This window comes from Rhineura floridana, chromosome 7, assembly GCF_030035675.1.
Source record: "Rhineura floridana isolate rRhiFlo1 chromosome 7, rRhiFlo1.hap2, whole genome shotgun sequence".
Classification (NCBI taxonomy): Eukaryota; Metazoa; Chordata; class Lepidosauria; order Squamata; family Rhineuridae; genus Rhineura; species Rhineura floridana.
In genome coordinates this window covers 6,014,643-6,037,254 of record NC_084486.1, presented here as the reverse complement: position 1 = coordinate 6,037,254, position 22,612 = coordinate 6,014,643, and the positions used below count along the sequence as shown (strand labels likewise).

General features: G+C 43.7%; 1 protein-coding gene across 4 annotated transcripts in view; it reads right to left on the bottom strand.

Annotated features, from left to right (window-relative positions):
- LOC133388690 (WASH complex subunit 2A-like) overlaps positions 1-22,612 on the bottom strand; it is a 258,757-nt gene that overhangs the window by 192,096 nt on the left and 44,049 nt on the right. For all 4 annotated transcript variants that reach the window (XM_061634772.1, XM_061634771.1, XM_061634773.1 and 1 more), the window contains 4 exons: positions 12,129-12,221; positions 1,677-1,764; positions 686-742; positions 31-137 (listed from right to left, as the gene is read on the bottom strand). In XM_061634772.1, coding sequence (XP_061490756.1) covers positions 31-137; positions 686-742; positions 1,677-1,764; positions 12,129-12,221 — 345 coding nt within the window. The remainder of the gene's footprint in view (positions 1-30; positions 138-685; positions 743-1,676; positions 1,765-12,128; positions 12,222-22,612) is intronic.

Sequence of the window (22,612 nt, the reverse complement as noted above, 5' to 3'; positions counted from 1 at the left end):
AGTCTATATATGAAATTGAACCATACTAACCTCTTCATCATCAAAGAGTCCTATCCCACCACTGAAGAGGCCATCTTTAGAGCAAAATGGTGAGAAGTCTTCATCAGTTAACTTGGGGGGCTTAAAAATATCATCATCTAGGAAGAAGTAATACGTGCATCAATCTGCTTTCACAGTAGCTAGAAAGAAGTTAGTTATGAGGCACATGGTCATCTTTCCTAGACAGAAGCCAGGAGTAACTCTGACAAATCAACTGTATATGAGGACCACACAGACTTAAATTTTCTATTCTTACATTTTTCACAGCAGAGTAGTGCAATGATATCATAACAGTTGTGGCTGTACAGTTCAATGGACAGACAGAGTAACAAACTGGGACTCAAAGCTGAAATCACATTTCAACTGATTCATTGGGCAGCCTTGTGTAGTAAGGTCTTTTGTATCTCCTTAATTTCTCATATATATAATAGGAGCAACAAGGGCCTATAAAACAATAAAGATTTTCCACTCAGAGGGAAGTATTTTAAACCTTTAAAATAGCAAAGTTTGTGATTACAATAAGACATACACACTTCTCCATACGCCTCTTCTACTCTGACAGGAAAAAAAAGGATTGACTAGGTGATGCCCCCATCACTTCTGCCTCCATACTTTCAAAAAGCACATGAAAAAAATCAACACATACCATCTGATGGAATACTAACTTCCTCCTTATCTGTTACTGTGGTTTTATTTTTCGTACCTGCAGATGGTTCAAGGAGAAAACAGTTAATTTATCATCAGCTTTTCTTCACCAATGCATCATTTATGGAACCATTTGAGAGGCAACAAATAGAAAGCGGAATTTGGCCATATTTTAAAAAATGAAGTATTTATAAGACTTTTTTAGGACAGATGTCCTTGAAAGGGCTTATATAACAGTGAAATACAACTTTAAATCATTTTAAAATATCATAAAAATAATATACAACCATAAAAATCAACCAGCGTATCATCACTGAAACAGCTAAGTACTAAAACAAGTTGTGGTATGTGATTACGCTCAGGTTCAGGTTCACTGTCAAAACACCAGCAGCCAAGCACAAGAGGCAGGTATCAGGAGATGCAGGTTAACCCCAAGGTTTGCAGAAGAACAACATTATCTTCAGAAGACCCACGGTGTTGGAGGGAGACCTGAAAATAGCCCAGTGAGGACTCAGTATGTGTAGGGAGTGATCATGGCAAGCTGACTGTTGAGAGGAAAAACACTGAAAATCAGGCAGAAGATGAAAATGAAATGGAGTGTCTGAAAAAGGGCACAGGAAAGATTTACGAATCTCCCACCTAAAAAGGGAAAGATTTGAAGGCTCAGCTGTATTCAGGCAGTGAGCAAATATCATCCTTATACAAGAAGGAGGTAGCAGCAAGCTTGAGAGAAATAGCAAAAGATCTTTAGAAAAACCCCTAAGGGTGTAACCCCAAAATAGCTCAATGAAGATGGAGCATGCTCAGTAGCCATGGAATGCCAACTTGACTGGTTGGGAGGGAATGGAAAATGGGGATCAGCAGCAGAAACATTTTGTTGCAGGTAACACTTGTCTGGCACTTTCGAAATCCCAATAGGAAGGGTTTCTCACACTGCACACATGCACAGGATTTAACATTATTAAAGAAAAAAGGTCTGAGAAGCAGCTTACATGTTTGTTCTTCCTCTTGTTTAAACAGTACATCCTCTTTGATACGAGCTGCAAGCTGATCTGTAAATGATGTGGGCCTTTTCTTTTTCTGAAGTAGCCATGTGAGGATAGATGAAAGAAAAAGAAAGACACTACTATACTTACTTTCAATTTAGTTATCTGCCTTTTTAAAAACTGCTATTTAAAACAGCTTTATTTCTTAGGAAACCTGGCAAATTTTCAGACTACAAAAATAAAATAGGAGAAAATAAGGTTTAAAAAATGGGTCAGACATACTAGCAGTTCACATAATGTTACAATCTGAGGAATAAAAGCATTTATTAAGAAGGGCGGACTTCTAGATATAAGATTCTCCACTGGATTACTAAAAGGGTTAAATTAGGTGTAAGACCTGTCTCATATGTAAGTAAGTAAGTAAGTAAGTAAGTAAGTAAGTAAAATTTAATTTTTGTGTCGCCTATCTGGCCGAAGCCACTCTAGGCGACGTACATATTGAAATTCGATAAAATACAATAAAATACAGAGTAAAATACAATGCAGTCAACAGTAACCATTCTAAATAGCAGCAGTATAGAACAATGTAGGGCAATCAATGATATTTTAAAACAGTGATGGAAAAGTTAGCCCACCCCGGAAATCCCAAAGGCCTGTCCAAAGAGCCAAGTTTTTAAGGCTCGGCGGAATGTATCCAGGGAAGGGGCATGGCGAAGATCAGACGGGAGGGAGTTCCAGAGAGTGGGGGCCGCCACTGAGAATGCCCTCTCTCTAGTCCCCACCAACCTAGCTGTTTTCATTGGTGGGACTGAGAGGAGGCCCTGCGTGGCTGATCTAGTCGGGCGGCTTAATTGGTGGTACTGGAGGTGCTCCTTCAGGTATACTGGGCCGAGACCGTATAGGGATTTAAAGGTTAACACCAACACCTTGAATTGGGCCCAGAAGACAACTGGAAGCCAATGTAGATGAAATAACACTGGTGTGATGTGATCACGGCGGCGGCTGTTAGTAAGCAGACGAGCCGCCGCATTCTGCACCAGTTGTAGTTTCCGGACCGTTTTCAAGGGTAACCCCACGTAGAGCGCATTACAGTAGTCTAATCGAGAGGTGACCAGGGCATGTACCACCAGTGGGAGCTGGTGAATAGGGAGATAGGGTTGCAGCCTCTGTATGAGGTGTAGTTGATACCAAGCTGCCCGGCTCACTGCCGAAATCTGAGCCTCCATGGACAGCTTGGAATCAAGAACAACCCCCAGGCTGCGGACCTGATCTTTCAGGGGTAGTCTCACCCCATTAAGCTTCAGGTCAGCAACACCCAACCTTCCCCTGTCACCCACAAGTAGCACCTCGGTCTTGTCAGGATTGAGCTTCAGCCTGTTCCTTCCCATCCACCCACTCACGGATTCCAGGCACTTGGACAAGGTTTCCACAGCCAACTCCGGTGAAGATTTTAAAAGAGAGATAGAGCTGCGTGTCATCAGCATATTGGTGACACCGCAGCCCAAAACTCCTGATGATAGCTCCCAGCGGTTTTACATAGATGTTAAATAGCATGGGAGAGAGGATAGAACCCTGTGGCACTCCATATGTTAGAGAATAGGCAGTGGGAAGCAGTGGGAAGCAGGTATATCAAAATAGCATGCATATTAACAGAAAACCTGTTCCAGTGAGCAACATTTTGAATGCAAATTGTCTATTAGTATTATTTTAATTGCATTTCGGTTTTTCAAAGCTGAATATAGGATACTAGAGCAGGTTACTCTAGTAATGTGTGATGCTTCCTTCCCTGGCTCTCCCTGTCAGGTTCCTACCTGCTCGTGGTTACTGCCTGTCTCTAGGCACCACCAGGGACTCCACCAGTCCGGACCGCACTCTCTTATGGTTTACCTATCCGCTCTAGCACAGATCTCAACAGATCCCCCTGCTAGGCAACCACCAGTAACGTCCCAATACTAGTATTCCCAGAGACTCTGAATACTGGTATTGTTATTCTCTTCACCGCTGCCACCATTTGTTACAGTTCCCCTTCAGCCTTGGTCATTACCTTACCCTCCCTTCTGGTCTGTGAAACCCCAGCCAAGGATCAGGCCTTTGGTAAACCAAATTAAGTATTTATTACAGATAACAAAACTAACAAGATTAACAGGATTTCTTCTTAAGGCACATAAGCATATGGTTTTACTCAATACTAATCCGAACTCCACCTCCCTCCTTCTTCACTCTCTCCTGACAAACAACTCTCTCAAACCCCACCAAGCAATCCACTCTTTCTCTTCTCCCCCCCAGATTCCACAATTTACCACCTCACATTCACCCAGATTTACCTGTCATCCTTTCATTTATACTGTCAGCCATTTTAAACATTCAGCCAATCATCAAGCATTCTATTGCCCATTCTCTCCCCCTCCTCTTTCACTACTTACCATGTATACTCTAAACAACCAGCACTTACCATATATACACTAATATTTAGGAACATCACATTTCCCCCCCCCCCCCTTAAACAACGGCAGAGTATTATTCCTGTTCCAGGATTTATACGTCACGTTAACAAATAAAAGTCTCTATGGGGAAAATGTCTTTCTTTGTTCCTCTGTCTGGTCACGTCACTGCAGTCCCAGCCACTTGCCTGGAAAGTCCATCGGCCAGTACATTGTCCTTGCCCTGGAAGTCCACTTGATAGTCCTGTTGGGCCCAGGACCACCTCTGCAGCATAGTGTTATGGTTTTTCATAGTCTGCAACCATAACAAGGCCCGATGATCCGTAGTCACTGTGAATCTTCATCCCCACACGTATGGGCGCAACTTGTTCAGTCCCCACACAACCGCTAGGCACTCCTTCTGGACCGACGAATAGTTTTTCTCCCTCGGCGTCAGCTTGCGACTCAGGTACGCCACTGGATGTCTGGTGCCTTCTCTCTCCTGCAGCAAGACGACTCCCAGCGCGAGGTCCGACGCATCTGTAGCCACGATGAATGGTTTCTCATAGTCTGGTGCTATTAATATGGGTCCTTGGCACAAGGCTTGCTTCAGTAGATCAAAAGCCTTCTGACATTCATCCGTCCATACCACACGCTCAGAACACTTCTTCTTTGTTAATTCATGCAAGGGGGTTGCTATTTCCCCAAAATTGCTCAGAAACTCAGGGATAGGAAACCTGTGACTCTCCAGAGCAGTAGTGTAGTGGCAAATTTAGAAGTTCAAGGTCCCTTTAGGCCACCCCACTTGCAGCCTCTCTCTCTCTCTCTCACACACACACACACACACTACAGATTTGCCACCGCTGATTTCCCCTCCCCCTCACCACCATGCAGAAGAAGGAGGCAGGAGAGCACACACCCCGGGCGAACGATAGAGTGCCAGGAGGGACACAAATCCCCAAGAAGCCCTGAGCCGTAATAATGCTGCTGGGGGGGACAGACGCGCGCGCATCAGCCAGCCAAGCCCCTTTTCCTTATCTTTTGCCAGAGGAGATTCCCACCAGGTACGCTCTCTACTGACAGCTTGTCCCCACCCTCTCATGTGTCCAGTCCTGTCTTGGTTGCCGCTGTCTCTTTGGGGTGGGATGTAGGCAGGAGCAAGCAGTGTAGCCGGCAAGTGAGGCAGATAGACACCGGTGGCAGGTCTCTATCACGCAGACACATACCGGTGGCAGGCAGCGGCCACAGCAATAGCCTTCCCAGCAGTGCTAGACTGTGGAGGAGGAATAAGAAGGCACAATGAGTCAAGAGACAGGCTGTAGACTGGAGTGGGCAAATATCTGCTTAATTCCGACTCCCTGCCTGTTTCTTGCCTCCTCTTCCTGTTCCTCCTCCATGGCCATCTATACATCTAACAAGCTAACAAACAAGTTTCATAATATCTCTGTTGATATCTCTCCAACAGATATCAACGAGTAGCGTTGGGGGATGAGGTTTCAGACCCTTGGCCCCTTAATTGTGGTGTGCCACAGGGCTCTATCCTCGCTCCCATGCTATTCAACATTTATATGAAACCTCTGGGAGCTATCATCAGGAGTTTCAGGCTGCAGTGTCACCAGTATGCGGATGACACGCAGCTCTATCTCTCGTTTAAATCCTCACCAGAGTTGGCTGTGGAAACCTTGTCCAATTGCCTGGAGTCCGTAAGTGGATGGATGGGAGAGAACAGGCTGAAGCTGAACCCCAACAAGACCGAGGTGTTACTGGTGGGGGATAAGGGAGGGTTGGGAAACTTTGACCTGGTGCTTAATGGGGTGAGATTGCCCCTAAAGGACCAGGTCCGCAGCCTGGGGGTCATTTTGGACTCTCAACTGTCCATGGAGCCCCAGGTAGCTGCAGTAAGTCGGGCAGCCTGGTACCAACTTCATCTGGTACAGAGGCTGCGACCCTACCTTCCTATACATCTGCTTCCACGAGTGATACATGCCCTGGTCTCCTCTCGATTAGACTACTGTAATGCGCTCTACGTGGGGTTACCCTTGAAGACGGTCCGGAAATTGCAGCTGGTACAGAATGCGGCGGCACGCTTGATTAAGCAAAGCCGTCGCCGGGATCATGTCACCCCAGTGTTGATGGAGCTACACTGGTTGCCAGTTGTATACCGGGCCCAATTCAAGGTGTTGGTATTAACCTTTAAATCCCTAAACGGTTTTGGCCCAGTTTATCTGAAGGAACGCCTCCAGTATCACCAAATATGCCGCCAAACAAGATCGGCCTCACAAGACCTTCTCTCGGTCCCACCAGTTAAAACAGCTAGGCTGGTGCGGACCAGAGAGAGGGCCTTCTCGGTCGTGGCCCCCACCCTCTGGAACTTGCTTCCTTTTGACCTTCGACATGCGTCCTCCCTGATGGCTTTTCGTCGAGCCTTAAAGACCTTGTTATTCAGGCAGGCCTATGGGATTTCTGGGGTGGGTTAGGCTATTACTAACAGGTGGTTTACTGTTGTATGAATATGTTTTAAATTGTGTTTTATATTGTGTAAGTCGCCCAGAGTGTCTGTTAAGTCAGACAGATGGGCGACTAACAAATAAAATTTTATTATTATTATTATTTATTATTATTACTCATGATGATTTAGATTGACAGTAGGGATTTTTAGTTCTGTTGCTGGCTGTAAAATGAATCATGGTGTTAAAGCCTAAGGAAAAGATGTAGTATAAAACTATTTTATTTGAGGTTTTTTTACAAATAAGTAGTCTTCTATTTAAACTGTCATGGTAACCTCTTCTTCAGGCACTTGTACCCCAAATTGTGTTACTGTTCCTAAGAACAATGGTTCCCTTTGGTTCCTATAAGCAAGGCCTTATAAAAGAGCCTCCAATACCTTTCTTATTATAGGAGAGACAACTTATTTTGAAGAGCTAGCAAGAACAACCATGAATATTACAACTCTATTTTATTTATCTATCCCTAACACAAAAAATACTTTCCCTAAAAATGATTAAAAGAGCACTGATCAGGTCTTACAATATAAGTCTTACCAAGCCTGGGACTCGATCTCTTGGATGCAGCCAAGATTTTGATCATGAGCAACCTTTACAGTCTTGGGTACTTGTATTTATACCTATTACATCATACATCTATAGATAAAATGCATAATGTTACTAAAATGAGTCTCGGGTTACCACTAAACTTTACTCAGTGGTCCTTTGGACTCATTCAGGAAGAAGCCTCACTGAATGAAATGTTTAGCCTGCTGAACCATCAGAGCTCTTCCGGGTTGTGTGATGAAATTAAGCAATGTATGCCTTGCCTTACAACAAAACATATACTTCCCCTAAACTAGTGTCTTATACGAACAATCCTGGATGGGTTCCTTTGTTATGTGCCTCCAAGTCGACTATGACTTATGGTGACCCTATAAATCAGTGACCTCCAAGAACATCTGTCACGAACCACCCTGTTCAGATCTTGTAAGTTCAGCTCTGTCTCTTCCTTTATGGAATCAATCCATCTCTTGTTTGACCTTCCTATTTTTCTACTTCCTTCTGTTTTTCCAAGCATTATTATCTTTTCTAGTGAACCATGTCTTCTCATTATGTGTCCAAAGTATAATAACCCCAGTTTCATCATTTTAGCTTCTAGTGATAGTTCTGGTTTAATTTGTTCTAACACCCAATTATTGGTCTTTTTTGCAGTCCATTGTATGCGCAAAGCTCTTCTCCAACACCACATTTCAAATGCATTGATTTTTCTCTGATCAGCTTTTTTCACTGACCAACGTTCGCATCCATACATAGAGTTCGGAAATACCATGGTCTGAATGATCCTGACTTTAGTGTTCAGTGATACATCTTTACATTTGAGGACCTTTTCTAGTTCTCTCACAGCTGCCCTACCCAGTTCTAGCCTTCTTCTGATTTGACTATTGTCTCCATTTCGGTTAATGATTGTGCAGAGGTATTGATAATCATCATCATCATCATTTATTATTACGGTCATAGACCCATATACATAAAACCAATATTACATAAATTGGAACAGAAATACAAGGAAAATCAAAAGGATAAAACATCAGACTATTGTGATCTATATTATATTAAAACATGAAATACTTCAAATGTCCTAAACATCAGGTGAAGGACAACCCTTACGAATTCGTTGGGCAATGAAAAGAAATTTAGCTACAGACAAAGTAATATCACTGTTAAAACCAGATAGCAAAAGGGTAAGTAACCTGTTATCTGGTTTATGAGGAAACTTGTTTGTTATTGGCATAATAATTTTTTTGCGTTCCTCCTTATATAGAACACAATCGAAGATAACATGAAAAAGAGTTTCAATCACATCAGCTGTACATGGGCAAATCCGGTTAGCAAAAGGGATCCCCTGAAATCTCCCCTCCAGTAATGCCGAGGCTAGACAGTTAAATCTAGCCTTAGTGTAGACTGTACGATATTTAGGGATAGTGAGGAAGTCCAAATAGTGGGAGTAACTCAGTAGATCATAATGTAGGTCAAAATAAATCGGAGAACAAGTAGAGGAGGCTGCAGAAATTGCATGTTGATAGTCTATAGGTATTGATAATCCTTGACAAGTTCAATGTCCTCATTGTCAACTGTAAAGTGACCTTAATCTTCTGTTGTCATTACTTTAGCCTTTTTGACGTTCAGCTGTAGTCCTGCTTTTGTGCTTTCCTCTTGAACTTTCATCAGCATTCGTTTCAAATCATTACTGGTTTCTGTTAGTAGTATGGTATCATCTGCATATCTTAAATTATTGATATTTCTCCCTCCAATTTTCACACCTCCTTCATCTTGGTCCAATCCTGCTTTCCATATGGTATGTTCTGCGTAGAGGTTAAATAAATAGGGTGATAAAATACTCCCCTGTTTCACACCCTTTCAGATGGAGAACCAATCGGTTTCTCCATATTCTGTCCTTACAGTAGCCTCCAGAGTATAGGTTGCGCATCAGGACAATCAGATGCTGTGGCACCCCCATTTCTTTTAAAGCATTCCATAGTTTTTCATGATCTACACAGTCAAAGGCTTTGCTGTAATCTATAAAGCACAGGGTGATTTTCTTCTGAAGTTCCTTGGTCCGTTCCATTATCCAACATATGTTTCTGATATGATCTCTGGTACCTCTTCCCTTTCTATATCCAGCTTGGACATCTGGCATTTCTCGCTCCATGTATGGCAAGAGCCTTTGTTGTAGAATCTTGAGCATTACTTTACTTGCATGGGATATTAAGGCAATAGTTCGATAATTACTGCATTCCCTGGGATCCCCTTTCTTTGGAATTGGGATGTATATGGAAAACTTCCAGTCTGTGGGCCACTGTTTAGTTTTCCATATTTCTTGACAAGATTTTAGTCAAAATTTGGACTGATTCAGTCTCAGTAGCTTGTAGCAACTCTATTGGTATGCCATCTGTTCCTGGTGATTTGTTTCTTCCAAGAATTTTAAGAGCAGCTTTCACCTCACATTCTAAAATTTCTGGTTCTTCATCATATGGTTCCTCCATGAATGAATCTGTCATCCTTGCATCTCTTTTATAGAGTTCTTCAGTGTATTGCTTCCCTCTTCCTTTTATTTCATTTCAGTCAGTCAGTGTGTTTCCCTGTTGTTTATTCCACATCCCTACTCTTGGTTTAAGTTTCCCTTTCATTTCTCTAATCTTTTGGAATAGGGCTCTTGTTCTACCTTTTTCATTATCCTCTTCTATTTTTATACAGTAACTATTGTAATCATTCTCTTTGTCCCTACTAGTTGCTGTATTGTTGCATTTAGGGTTCTGACTGTGTTTCTATCGCCTTTTGCTTTTGCTTTCCTTCTCTCTTTAACCATTTGAAGTTAATCCACTGGGGTCTTTCTCTCTTTTTAACTAGAGGTATTGTCTTTTTGCATTCTTCTCTGATAACGTCTCCAACTTCATTCCATAGTTCTTCTGGTTCTCTGTCAACTAAGTTTAAAGCCCAGAGAGCTTCGGCTATGGGGCGGTATAGAAATATAATTAAAAAAAAAAACCTGTTCCTTATTTGATCTTTATATGCTTCTGGGATGTTATTTAAATTGTATTTTGGCATTATGATTGTTTTGTTGGTCTTCTTGCTTTACTCTGATTTTCGATACGACCAGTTCATGATCTGTACCGAGTCTGCTCCTGGTCTTGTTCTTGCAGAAAGTATGGAACTTCTCCATCTTCTGCTACCAATTATATAATCAATTTGATTCCTATATTGACCATTTGGTGATGTCCACCTGTATAGTCATCTTTTCGGTTGTTCAAAAAATGTGTTCACAAGAAACAAATTACTGGCTTCACAGAGTCCAATAAGTCTTTCTCCTATTCATTTCTGTCTCCTAGGCCCCATTTCCCCACAATTCCTAATTCTTCTCTGTTCCCTACTTTTGCATTCCAATCCCCCATGATTATCAGCACATCTTGTTTTGGTGTGTGATCAATTTCTTCCTGTACTTCTGCATAAAATCTCTCCAATTCCTCTTCTTCTGCGTTTGCCGTCGGAGCATAGACTTGGATGATGGTTATGTTGATAGGTTTCCCATTTAATCTCATTGATATAACTCGCTCAGACCTTGCGTTGTAGCTCCTAATTGCTCTTGCTACATCACTTCTCCCTATTAAAGCAACCCCATTTCTTCTTAATTTCTCATTTCCTGCATAAAATATTTTGTAGTTGCTTGATTGGAAATGTCCCGTTCCCGTCCATTTTAGTTCGCTCACGCCAAGTATTGTAATGTTGATGCGTTCCATTTCTTGCTTGACAATTTCTAACTTTCCCTGGTTCATGCTTCTCACATTCCATGTTCCTATTGTGTGCGTCATACAACTCCGGACTCTCCTTTCGCATCTGTGTGCATCAGCCTCTGGGCTTCCTTTCGGCTTTGACCCAGCTGTGTCATTAGTCACAGCGCTACTCGTACTTGTAGCTCAGTGAGTGCCTTCTGACCTGGGGGTCTCATCTTCCAGCACTATCTCGTGTTGCATTTTGGATACTCTGTTCATAGGGTTTTCATGATAAGTGATATTCAGAGGTGATTTACCATTGCCTTCTGAGTTTGGATGCATCTTAGTCTGATGTTTCAGCTTTGCCCATTCCTCATTGGGTGTCCCTGCTAGGAGTCTAGCTTCTTGGTCTAGACTCCTGACGGCATTGCTCTCAACTTCTTCAACACACTCAACCCCCCTCACCACGTTAAGGTGTGCATCCGAAGAGGAGGGGATGGTGCCTTTCAAGCGATTATTGGATTTTAGGAGCATATCTTATACCATGAGCTACAAAAGCTACTTGAATTTTCTTACATAATTTCTATTCTTTAAAATGCATCATCTGCCTCATAACATTGTGGCTAAACAATTAATTGTGACTTCAAGTTCTGCCTTGCGGTTACTGCATAGAGCTAGCATCCTGTTTTACCTCTGAGGGCTAAACTAAAGGTTGACTCACTTCCTGGTACTTCTTATTGTGCTTTGAAGTGGCTTTTGGTTCTTTGAGATACAGAGGTCAACTGCTGTGGGTTGAGCCTGTCTACGCGTCTCATAACTACATTGATTAATTCAAAAGACCTTGCAATGTACTTTCGGAACCTTCCAAACCTTGGGTTTGTGTTTGGCAAAACTACAATGGTTCCCTGGGGAAAATTCCTGTCTATCCAGGTCTGCATTCGAGTGTGGCTAACTGGATTTTCATAAAGTGCTTGGAGAGATTCTAGCCACTGTGGGCTCGTCCTCCCATGACAAAACATTCTAATGGACCACATACCAGGCAGGAACCAAGCAGGTTTTGCTTAGTATAAATTTAGATGCCACAACTAGTCTTATGTTATCTACAGCCCTGAGAAACACAGGCCTGCTTTAGAGCAAGTGAATTGTATCAGAAAGTTATTTCCTCTTTTCTGAATATTGAAAGGCTATTCCATCAACTTTGGCCAAGATTTTAAAAAACAAAAAACTGTTTTTGAACATTTTCCTGGATGAAACTAGCAGTGATGCCAAGCAGCAATCCCTTACCAGCCTTGCATTTTCTCCCAAGTCACCTTCTTCTTCTTCTCCTTTTTCAGAGTCACCAAAAAAATCATCTTCATCACTCATCAGTGCTGTTCTCTGAAAAACATGGGAAAATGCCACACTTCATGCTTCAGGCACATGAGACAAAAGGCTGTATTATAGTAAGGTATACTGAGCTAGCTTTAGTGTCTTTGCTTGTCAGGGAGTAATTTCCCTTCCTTGCAATAGGACCATTCAGCCCAGATGTTCAAAGGGGTATAAACAGGTAGAATATTCTCTTTTCAAGTGGTCTCACAGAATCATAGAATCATAGGATAGTAGAGTTGGAAGGGGCCTATAAGGCCATCAAGTCCAACCCCCTGCTCAATGCAGGAATCCAAATAAAAGCATTCCCGACAGATGGCTGTCCAGCTGCCTCTTGAAGGCCTCCAGTGTCGGAGAGCCCACTACCTCTCTAGGTAATTGGTTCCATTGTCGTATGGCTCTAACAGTTAGGAAGTTTTTTCCTGATGTTCAGTTGAAATCTGGCTTCCTGCAGTATTTCATTTCATCTCATATTTAATTTCCATAAAAGCCTTTCCCAAGAGTTTGTCAGCAAAACTGCCTGAAGTCACATTCCCTTTTAGCTGCTAAAAAACAGGTTCAAAAAGGGTCAGCATCACTGGTCATAATGGTTGAGCACTCACCAATGACCCAAGTTCAGAAGAGTTCATCTGATTCCACCATGAATCCTGCTCACCAGACTCTCATCAGTTTGGGGGGGCTCATCTGGGCTTCAGTTTTGCATCAAAAGCTTAAGACCTTACCCTGTCTTTGAACAGATCTGTCCTCTCAACTGCCAGGAAAATTAGAGCTCTGTGTGTGTGTGCACGTGCACACACATGCACACAGCATACCACAAAATAGAATCCCGGTGCCACTTTCAGGATGGCCCACTGCTGGCCCTGCCCTGAAGCAACATGCAATTTACCCTCCTCCCTGCCAGAAATCAGCTGAGTATGTGAACTGAACATACCACATCTAGTGTTATTTAGAACTGGAAGAAGTTCAGCCAGCTGTAGCAGTGGTCACATGCATGCATACACACATACAGAGCTGTATTTCAGAGGGCTGGTTCTGGCAAAGCAGAGTCTCCACTTATCACACCAGCATGCTTAGTTGTTAAAACTGGCAACTTCTCCACTTCCATGACGGTAGTTGCAGCTTGTCCTCAGTGCTGCTTGCAGCCTCCCTTAGAATTTCCATCAGATGTGTAGAGGAATACAGAGCATCCCTCCTCAGGCTTAGAGCTTATAAGGCTCATTTGCTTAAAAAAAAAACCCAAGCGCCTGAATAATCTCTGGAGGTAGGAAGGAATTGGCCTGATCAAACAAGTAAAACTGGTCATTTATTTAATCTGTCCCTTTAATATTTTAAAATGTCTCTGAGGATGGTGGAAGTGACAGCTGTTCATTTTAGCATAGCTGTGATTGGACACCAACATGTCTACTCAGTACATAATAAGACCGCTCTCATCCATGATTTAATTGTGGATGAGGCAGCCGATCTGGCATGCATAACTGAGACCTGGGTGGGAGAGCAGGGAGGTGTTGGTCTCTCTCAGCTGTGCCCACCTGGATACTCAGTGCAGCATCACGGTAGATCTGAGGGCCGGGGAGGGGGGGTTGCTGTGGTCTATAGGAGCTCTATCCCCCTCTTCAAGCACCATGTCCACGTAACTACGGGCCTTGAGTGTTTGCACCTCGAGTTGGGCCAGAAGGACAGATTGGAGATTCTATTAGTGTACCGCCCACCCCGCTGCCTAACAGACTCCCTGACTGAGCTGACGGAGGTGGTCTTGGAGGTTTTGTTGAGGTCCCCTAGACTATTGGTTCTGGGTGATGTCAACATCCATGCCAAGGCCATCTTATCTGGAGTGGCTCAGGACTTCATGGCCTCCATGACGACCATGGGGCTGTCCCAATATACCACCGGCCCAACTCATGTGGCAGGTCACACTCTGGACCTGATTTTTGTTACGGGACATGATGATAGTGATCTGTGTATGGGGAGTCTTACATCAACTCCTTTGTCATGGACAGATCACTGCTTGTTGAGGTTTAGACTCACAACGACTTTCCCCCTCTGCAAGGGTGGGGGACCTATTAAGATGGTCCACCCCCGGAGGCTGCTGGATCCTGATGGTTTTCAAAAAGCCCTGGGGAGTTTTCTGGCTGATAAGGCTGGCGCTCACGTCGACACCCTGGTCGATCTGTGGAATGCGGAAATGACCCGGGCAGCTGACATGATCACACCTGTGTGCCCTCTCCTCTGTAGAGCTCATACAGCTCCATGGTATACTCTGGAGCTGAGGGCAATGAAACAATGTAGGAGACGGCTTGAGTGCAGATGGAGACGGACTCCTGACGAATGCAAATTTGCACTGGTGAGTGCTTATAATAAGACGTACTTTGGGGCGGTGCGGGCAGCAAAGAAATAACATATCACTGCCTCTATTCAAGCCTCTATCTCCCGTCTGGCGGAGCTGTTTCATACTGTCAGAGGGCTTTTACATTCTGGCTCTAAGGACTTCTAAAGCTCGATGTGACGAATTTGCAAAGCACTTCCAGAATAAAATCTCTTGCATTCGTCAGGACTTAGACTCCAAAGTTATAGCAGTGGAATCAACTGAGGTCTCCGGAGCACAGTCTGGTCATATTTTGTTGGATGAGTTTCAATTGGTACAGCTTGAGGACGTTGACAAGGTGCTTGGACAGGTACATGCAACCACTTCTGTGTTAGATCCTTGCCCCTCTTGGCTAATAAAAGCTAGCAGGGATGGCACTGCCGGCTGGGCCAGGGAAGTGATCAATGCCTCACTTGGTGAGGGAGTGGTCCCGCACTGCCTTAAGGCGGCGGTGGTGAGACCGCTTTTGAAGAAATCTTCCCTGGACCCAGATAATTTGAATAACTATAGGCCGGTAGCAAATGTGCCATTCCTGGGCAAGGTTCTGGAGAGGGTGGTTGCATCCCAGCTCCAGGCACTCTTGGATGAGACCGATTATCTGGATCCATTTCAATCGGGTTTCAGGCCCGGTTTTATTTATTTATTTATTTATTTTATTTTATTTACATACCGCCCTAAGTCCGAAGGCTCTCTGGGCAGTGTACATAAAAGATAAAACAAGCACAGTTTATAAGTACAACAAATACAATAAATCAGGAACGAAGAACCAAGTTTTGGTACGGAGACAGCCTTGGTCGCCCTGTATGATGACCTGTGTCGAGAGAAAGACAGAGGGAGTGTAACTCTGTTGATTCTCCTTGATCTCTCAGTGGCTTTTGATACCATCGACCATGGTATCCTTCTGGAGAGGCTTGCGGATCTGGGAGTTGGAGGTACTGCTTGGCAGTGGTTCCGCTCCTATCTGGCAGGTCGTCTCCAGAAAGTAGGGCTTGGGGAGCACTACTCGATACCCTGGGCGCTCCAATATGGAGTCCCGCAGGGATCAGTTCTGTCCCCCATGCTCTTTAACATCTATATGAAGCCACTGGGTACGGTCATCAGGAGTTCTGGAGTGTGTTCTCATCAGTATGCTGATGATGCTTGGCCACGATAATGGACTGGATGAAAGCGAACAAATTGAAGCTCAATCCAGACAAAACTGAGATGCTGTTAGTAAATGGATCCCCTGACCAGTTGGATGTTTGACCTGTTCTGGATGAGGTTACACTCCCCCTGAAGGAGCAGGTGTGTAGCTTGGGAGTCCTTTTGGAGCCGTCCTTGTCACTTGAGGTGCAGGTGGCCTCGGTGGCACGGAGTGCTTTTTACCAACTTAGGCTGGTGGCCCAGCTGTGCCCGTATCTGGACAGGGAACTTCTTGCTACAGTTGTCCATGCTCTGGTAACCTCGAGATTGGACTACTGCAACGCACTATACGTGCGGCTGCCCTTGAAGACGGTTCGGAAACTGCAGCTTGTGCAGAATGCAGCGGCCAGATTAATAACCGGGACCAAGCGGTCAGAACATGTGACACCAATTCTGGCCGGCTTGCACTCGCTGCCTATATGTTTCCAGGCCCAATTCAAGGTGCTGGTTTTGACCTATAAAGCCTTACACGGCACAGGCCCACAATACCTGGTGGAACATCTCTCCCGATATGAACCTACCCGTGCACTACGCTCAACATCGAAGGCCCTCCTCCGGGTGCCTACTCAGAAAGATGCCCGGAAGGCGACTACAAGAAAGAGGGCCTTCTCGGTAGTGGCCCCCGAACTATGGAACACCTTTCCTGATGAGGTACGCCTGGCGCCTACTTTACTATCCTTTCGGCACCAGGTGAAAACCTTCCTCTTTGCCCAGGCATTTTAATATTTTTAATATTTTTAACATTTTAGTATTTCAGTATTTGTATTTAATGTTGTATTTGTTAGTTATATGTTTTATTTGTTTGTTTAACTGTTGATTTGAGAATTAGATGGTTTTTAATACTGAAATGTAAAGATATATTTTTATTTGTTGTACACCGCCCTGAGAGCTTTGCTATGGGCGGTATAAAAATTGAATTAAATAAAATAAAAAAATAAATAATAAATACTCTGAAACAAAAGACAGCAGCAAAGGGGGGGGAACCTGTAAACATTTACAAAAATACCCCTGTCAATGCAAACTATTATCACCCTATTGCGGGTTAGAGGGAGGCTATAGCTGAAGGGAGCTGCTTTTGATATAGCAGAGCAATATAGTCCACAATATCAATATTTCAGGTTAGAGATGAGGCTGAAACTGTTTTTGATTTCCAGTCAAAAATCTCCCCAATAGAACATCCCTCAGATTGTAGCAAAAAATCAGTTGCTTAAATGGCTCTTTCGGGACACCTGCCAGGCCAAATCCACTGCTCAATTATATGCGAAAGCCTTAAGGTCAGTTCACTTGGATATAGACACAATGCACTTTAAAATGTTTTTAAATGTTTAAAACTTCTTAAAAATCTTGCCTCTGAGCTCCAATCTTAGTTACTTTTGGTTTGGGGGGCAGATTACTGATCCCTAATCACAGCTATTATAAAATCCTGAATTTCTTCATAGATACCTATTTTTATTATTTATTTATATACCACCCTCTGACAAAACATCAAGATAGTGTCCAGCAACATAGAAAATATTTAAAAGCAATATTTATTTATTTATTCAAAATATTTCTATTCTGCCCTTCTACCTTGTAATAGGGCACTCAGGGTGGCTTACAAAAATAAAATCAAACACATACTTAATAAAATTGTAAACAATAAAATCACAAAACATTAAAATAAATTAAAATACATAAAATACAATTGAAATATTGAAAATCATTAAAAATTAATAGCTACTCAAGGAAAAAATTAAACTAGATAAGAGCCTGACGTCAAAAATACTCTGATGGAAGAGTATTCCACAGCATGGGACCAGTGACACTAAACATAAGAAGAGCCTGCTGGATCAGGCCAGTGGCCCATCTAGTCCAGCATCCTATTCTCACAGTGGCCAACCAGGTGCCTGGGGGAAGCCCGCAAGCAGGACCTGAGTGCAAGAACACTCTCCCCTCCTGAGGCTTCCGGCAACTGGTTTTCAGAAGCATGCTGCCTCTGACTAGGGTGGCAGAGCACAGCCATCATGGCTAGTAGCCATTGATAGCCCTGTCCTCCATGAATTTGTCTAATCTTCTTTTAAAGCCATCCAAGCTGGTGGCCATTACTGCGTCTTGTGGGAGCAAATTCCATAGTTTTAACTATGCGCTGAGTAAAGAAGTACTGTCCTGAATCTTCCAACATTCAGCTTCTTTGAATGTCCACGAGTTCTAGTATTGTGAGAGAACTCTATCCACTTTCTCAATGCCATGCATAATTTTATACACTTCTATCATGTCTCCTCTGACCCGCCTTTTCTCTAAACTAAAAAGCCCCAAATGCTGCAACCTTTCCTCGTAAGGGAGTCGCTCCATCTCCTTGATCATTCTGGTTGCCCTCTTCTGAACCTTTTCCAACTCTATAATATCCTTTTGGAGATGAGGCGACCAAAACTGTACACAGTATTCCAAATGTGGCCGCACCATAAATGTATACAACGGCATTATGATATCAGCTGTTTTATTTTCAATACCTTTCCTAATTATCCCTAGCATGGAATTTGCCTTTTTCCACAGCTGCCGCACACTGGGTCAACATTTTCATTTTCATTTTCATTGCGCTGTCCACTACAACCCCGAGGTCTCTCTCCTGGTCAGTCACTGCAAGTTCAGACCCCATGAGCGTATATGTGAAATTAAGATTTTTTGCTCCAATATGCATAATTTTACATTTGTTTATATTGAATTGCATTTGCCATTTTTCCGCCCATTCACTCAGTTTGGAGAGGTCTTTTTGGAGCTCTTCACAATCCCTTTTTGTTTTAACAACCCTGAACAATTTAGTATCATCAACTTGGCCACTTCACTGCTCACTCCTAATTCTAGGTCATTAATGAACAAGTTGAAAAGTACAGGTCCCAATACCAATCCTTGAGAGACTCCACTTTCTACAGCCCTCTATTGGGAGAACTGTCCATTTATTCCTACTCTCTGCTTTCTGCTTCTTAACCAATTCCTTATCCACAAGAGGACCTCTCCTCTTATTCCATGACTGCTAAGCTTCTTCAGAAGTGGATCACTTCTATCTATATGCTTGTTGACACTCTCAAAGAATTCTAATAGGTTACTGAGACAGGACTTTCCCTTGCTCAAGCCATGCTGGCTCTGCTTCAGCAAGGCTTGTTCTTCTATGTGCTTAGTTAATCTAGCTTTAATAATACTTTCTACCAGTTTTCCAGTTTTTAAGCTAACTGGCCTGTAATTTCTGGGATCCCCCCGGATCCCTTTTTGAAGATTGGCATTACATTTGCCACTTTCCAGTCCTCAGGCACGGAGGAGGACCCGAGGGACAAGTTATATATTTTAGTTAGCAGTTCAGCAATTTCACATTTGAGTTCTTTGAGAACTCTCGGGTGGATGCCATCCGCGCCCGGTGATTTGTCGGTTTTTATATTGTCCATTAAGCCTAGAACTTCCTCTCTTGTTACCACTATTTGTCTCAGGTACTCAGAATCCCTTCCTGCAAATTTTAGTTCAGGTTCAGGGATCTGCCCTATATCTTCCACTGTGAAGACAGATGCAAAAAATTCATTTAGCTTCTCTGAAATGTCCTTATCTTTCTTCAGTACACCTTTGACTCCCTTATCATCCAAGGGTCCAATAGCCTCCCTAGATGGTCTCCTGCTTTGAATGTATTTATAGAATTTTTTGTTGTTGGTTTTTATGTCCTTAGCAATGTGCTCCTCAAATTCTTTTTTAGCATCCCTTATTGTCTTCTTGCATTTCTTTTGCCAGAGTTTGTGTTCCTTTTTATTTTCTTCATTCGGACAAGACTTCCATTTTCTGAAGGAAGACTTTTTGCCTCTAAGAGCTTCCTTGACTTTGCTCGTTAACCATGCTGGCATCTTCTTGGCCCTGGTGGTACCTTTTCTGATCTGCGGTATGCACTCCAGTTGAGTTTCTAATATAGTGTTTTTAAACAACTTCCAAGCATTTTCGAGTGATGTGACCCTCTGGACTTTGTTTTTCAGCTTTCTTTTTACCAATCCCCTCATTTTTGTGAAGTTTCCTCTTTTGAAGTCAAATGTGACCATGTTGGATTTTCTTCGCAATTGGCCATTTACATGTATGTTTAACTTATTAGCACTATGGTCACTGCTCCCAATCGGTTCGACAACACTTACATCTCGCACCAGGTCCCGGTTCCCACTAAGGATTAAGTCCAGGGTTGCCGTCCCTCTGGTCAGTCCCATGACCAACTGGTCTAGGGCATAGTTATTTAGAATATCTAGAAATTTTGCTTCTTTGTCATGACTGGAACACATATGCAGCCAGTCTATGTCCGGGTAGTTGAAGTCACCCATTATTACCACATTTCCTACTTTGGATGCTTCCTCAATTTCATATCTCATCTCCAGGTCTCCCTGAGCGTTTTGATCAGGGGGACAATAGATTGTTCCTAGTATTAAATCACTCCTGGGGCATGGTATCACCACCCACAACGATTCTGTGGAGGAGTCCGCCTCTTTTGGGGTTTCGAGCTTGCTGGATTCAATGCCTTCTTTCACGTATAGAGCGACTCTGCCACCAATACGTCCTTCCCTGTCCTTCCGATATAGTTTATATCCAGGGATAACTGTATCCCACTGGTTTTCTCCATTCCACCAGGTCTCCGTTATGCTCACTATATCAATGCTCTCCTCTAAGACTAAGCACTCCAGTTCTCCCATCTTGGTTCAGAGGCTTCTATCATTAGCGTACAGACACTTGTAAGCAGTGTCTCTCTTCAAGTGTCTTTGGCACTTCTGGTTTGGCCTGTGGTAATTTTGCCCTTCTGAATTTATATCCTGTGCCCCTGCTCTCACAATGCCTACTTCTAGGCCTACCCCTTTTAAAATTTCATCATTTCTTTGGCCTTTATCCCAGGGGGGAGGTTTATTCCGAACCGGACCTTCCTCAGCTCCTGTCGGGTTTCCCCCCTCAGTCAGTTTAAAAGCTGCTCTGCTACCTTTTTAATTTTAAGTGGCAGCAGTCTGGTTCCATTCTGGTTCAAGTGGAGCCCGTCCGTTTTGTACAGGCCCGGCTTGTCCCAAAATGTTCCCCAGTGCCTAACAAATCCAAACCCCTCCTCCCGACATCATCGTCTCATCCACGCATTGAGACTACAAAGCTGTGCCTGTCTGGCTGGTCCTGTGTGTGGAACTGGTAGCATTTCAGAGAAAGCCACCTTGAAGGTCCTGGCTTTCAGCATCCTACCTAGCAACCTAAATTTGGCTTCCAGGACGTCACGCCTGCATTTTCCCATGTCATTGGTGCCAATGTTTACCACGACCACTGACTCCTCCCCAGCACTGTCTACCAAACTATCTAAATGACGGGTGATATCCGCAACCTTCGCACCAGGCAGGCAAAACACCTTGCGGTCTGCACGCCCATCACACACCCCACTGTCTATGTTCCTAATGATCGAATCACCCACTACAAGGATCCCTCCACCCCTCGGAGATATATCCTCGGCACGAGAGGATAGCTGCTCATCCCCCAAGGAATGGGTCCCTTCTAAGGGATCGTTTCCCTCTTCCTCGGCTGGATGCTCTCCTTCCCCGAGACCATCGTTCTCCATGATAGCAGGAGAGCTATCATTTTTGGAGTGGGACACAGCTATAATGTCCCTGAAGGCCTCATCCACACACCTCTCTGCCTGTCTCAGCTTTTCCAGGTCAGCCACCTTGGCCTCAAGGAAATGAAGTCGTTCCCGGACAGCCAGGAGCTCATTGCACTGAGAGCACACCCACGACTTCTGTCCAACAGATAGATAGTCGTACATGCTGCAAGCAGTGCAAAACACTGGAAAGCCCCCACACCCCTGCTGGCTTCTTACCTGCATAGTTTTCTTTAAGGTTTATTAAGTTAATGGGTTGGAAACTGCGGTTTAGTTGAGGTCAGGGAACAGACGGGCAGAGTGGGGCCCCCCGGACTCCTCACTTTGCTGCTTAACTCACCCTGACACTTCGTCAGCTGGGGCCCTGACGCTTCATCAGCTGGGGCCCTGACACTTCGTCAGCTGGGGCCCTGACGCTTTGTCAGCTGGGGCCCTGACGCTTCGTTGTGGAGCAGGCTCCCTCGTTAGGGTGCTCTGAATTTATGTATGTGGCTGGTTCCTCCCAGCTACTGCTGCCAGCCAATGATGTGTTAATTGAGGCTGATGACTTAACTGTCAACTGGGGCTTAACTCTTTAGGATTATCTCAGGCTTCCTTCCTTTGAAGGCAGGAAGGCAGGCTTTCTTCCTTAGAGAGGGGGGGTTGTTTAAAGACTTTGACTAGTGGTACTAAGAAAGGTTAACTAGCTTTTACTCTATTTTTTATTTTATTTGCTGACAACAACAACTTTTATCAAGTGCAAGTTCCCCTGTAGTTTTAAGTGGTGCCTTGCACTCTGGCCTGGACAAACTAGACTAGCTTTTGGCTGCTTTTAATCTAAGCAGGGGGCTGGGACTTCCAGGCGAGTCTTTTTTGTTTTCCCACCTAGAACAGCCTGACCTTTTTTTAACCTAGGGAAACAGAGCTTGTGGTTGTGTTTAAGGAAGGCTAAAGCTGCCCTTTTTAGCAAAAACTGAGCTGACTCTCTCCCTGTATGTATTTGTGGAGTTTCCTTTTTCCCTTTCTCTCAAACTGGAATTTAGCCTTGTTTAGTGTCCCCTGAAGCTTTCCTGCTAGGGTGGCCCAACAGCGTCCTGCTAGGATGGTCCAACAAATGTCCAACAGCTAGGCCTCTGTAACACTGGGGGCAACTAACAACACTTCTGCAGATAATTTCAGTGAATATAAGGGCTCAGGTGGTTCTTAAAAGTATCCTGGACTAAAGTTGTTCAGGGCTTTATATATCAACACAAATTTAAACCT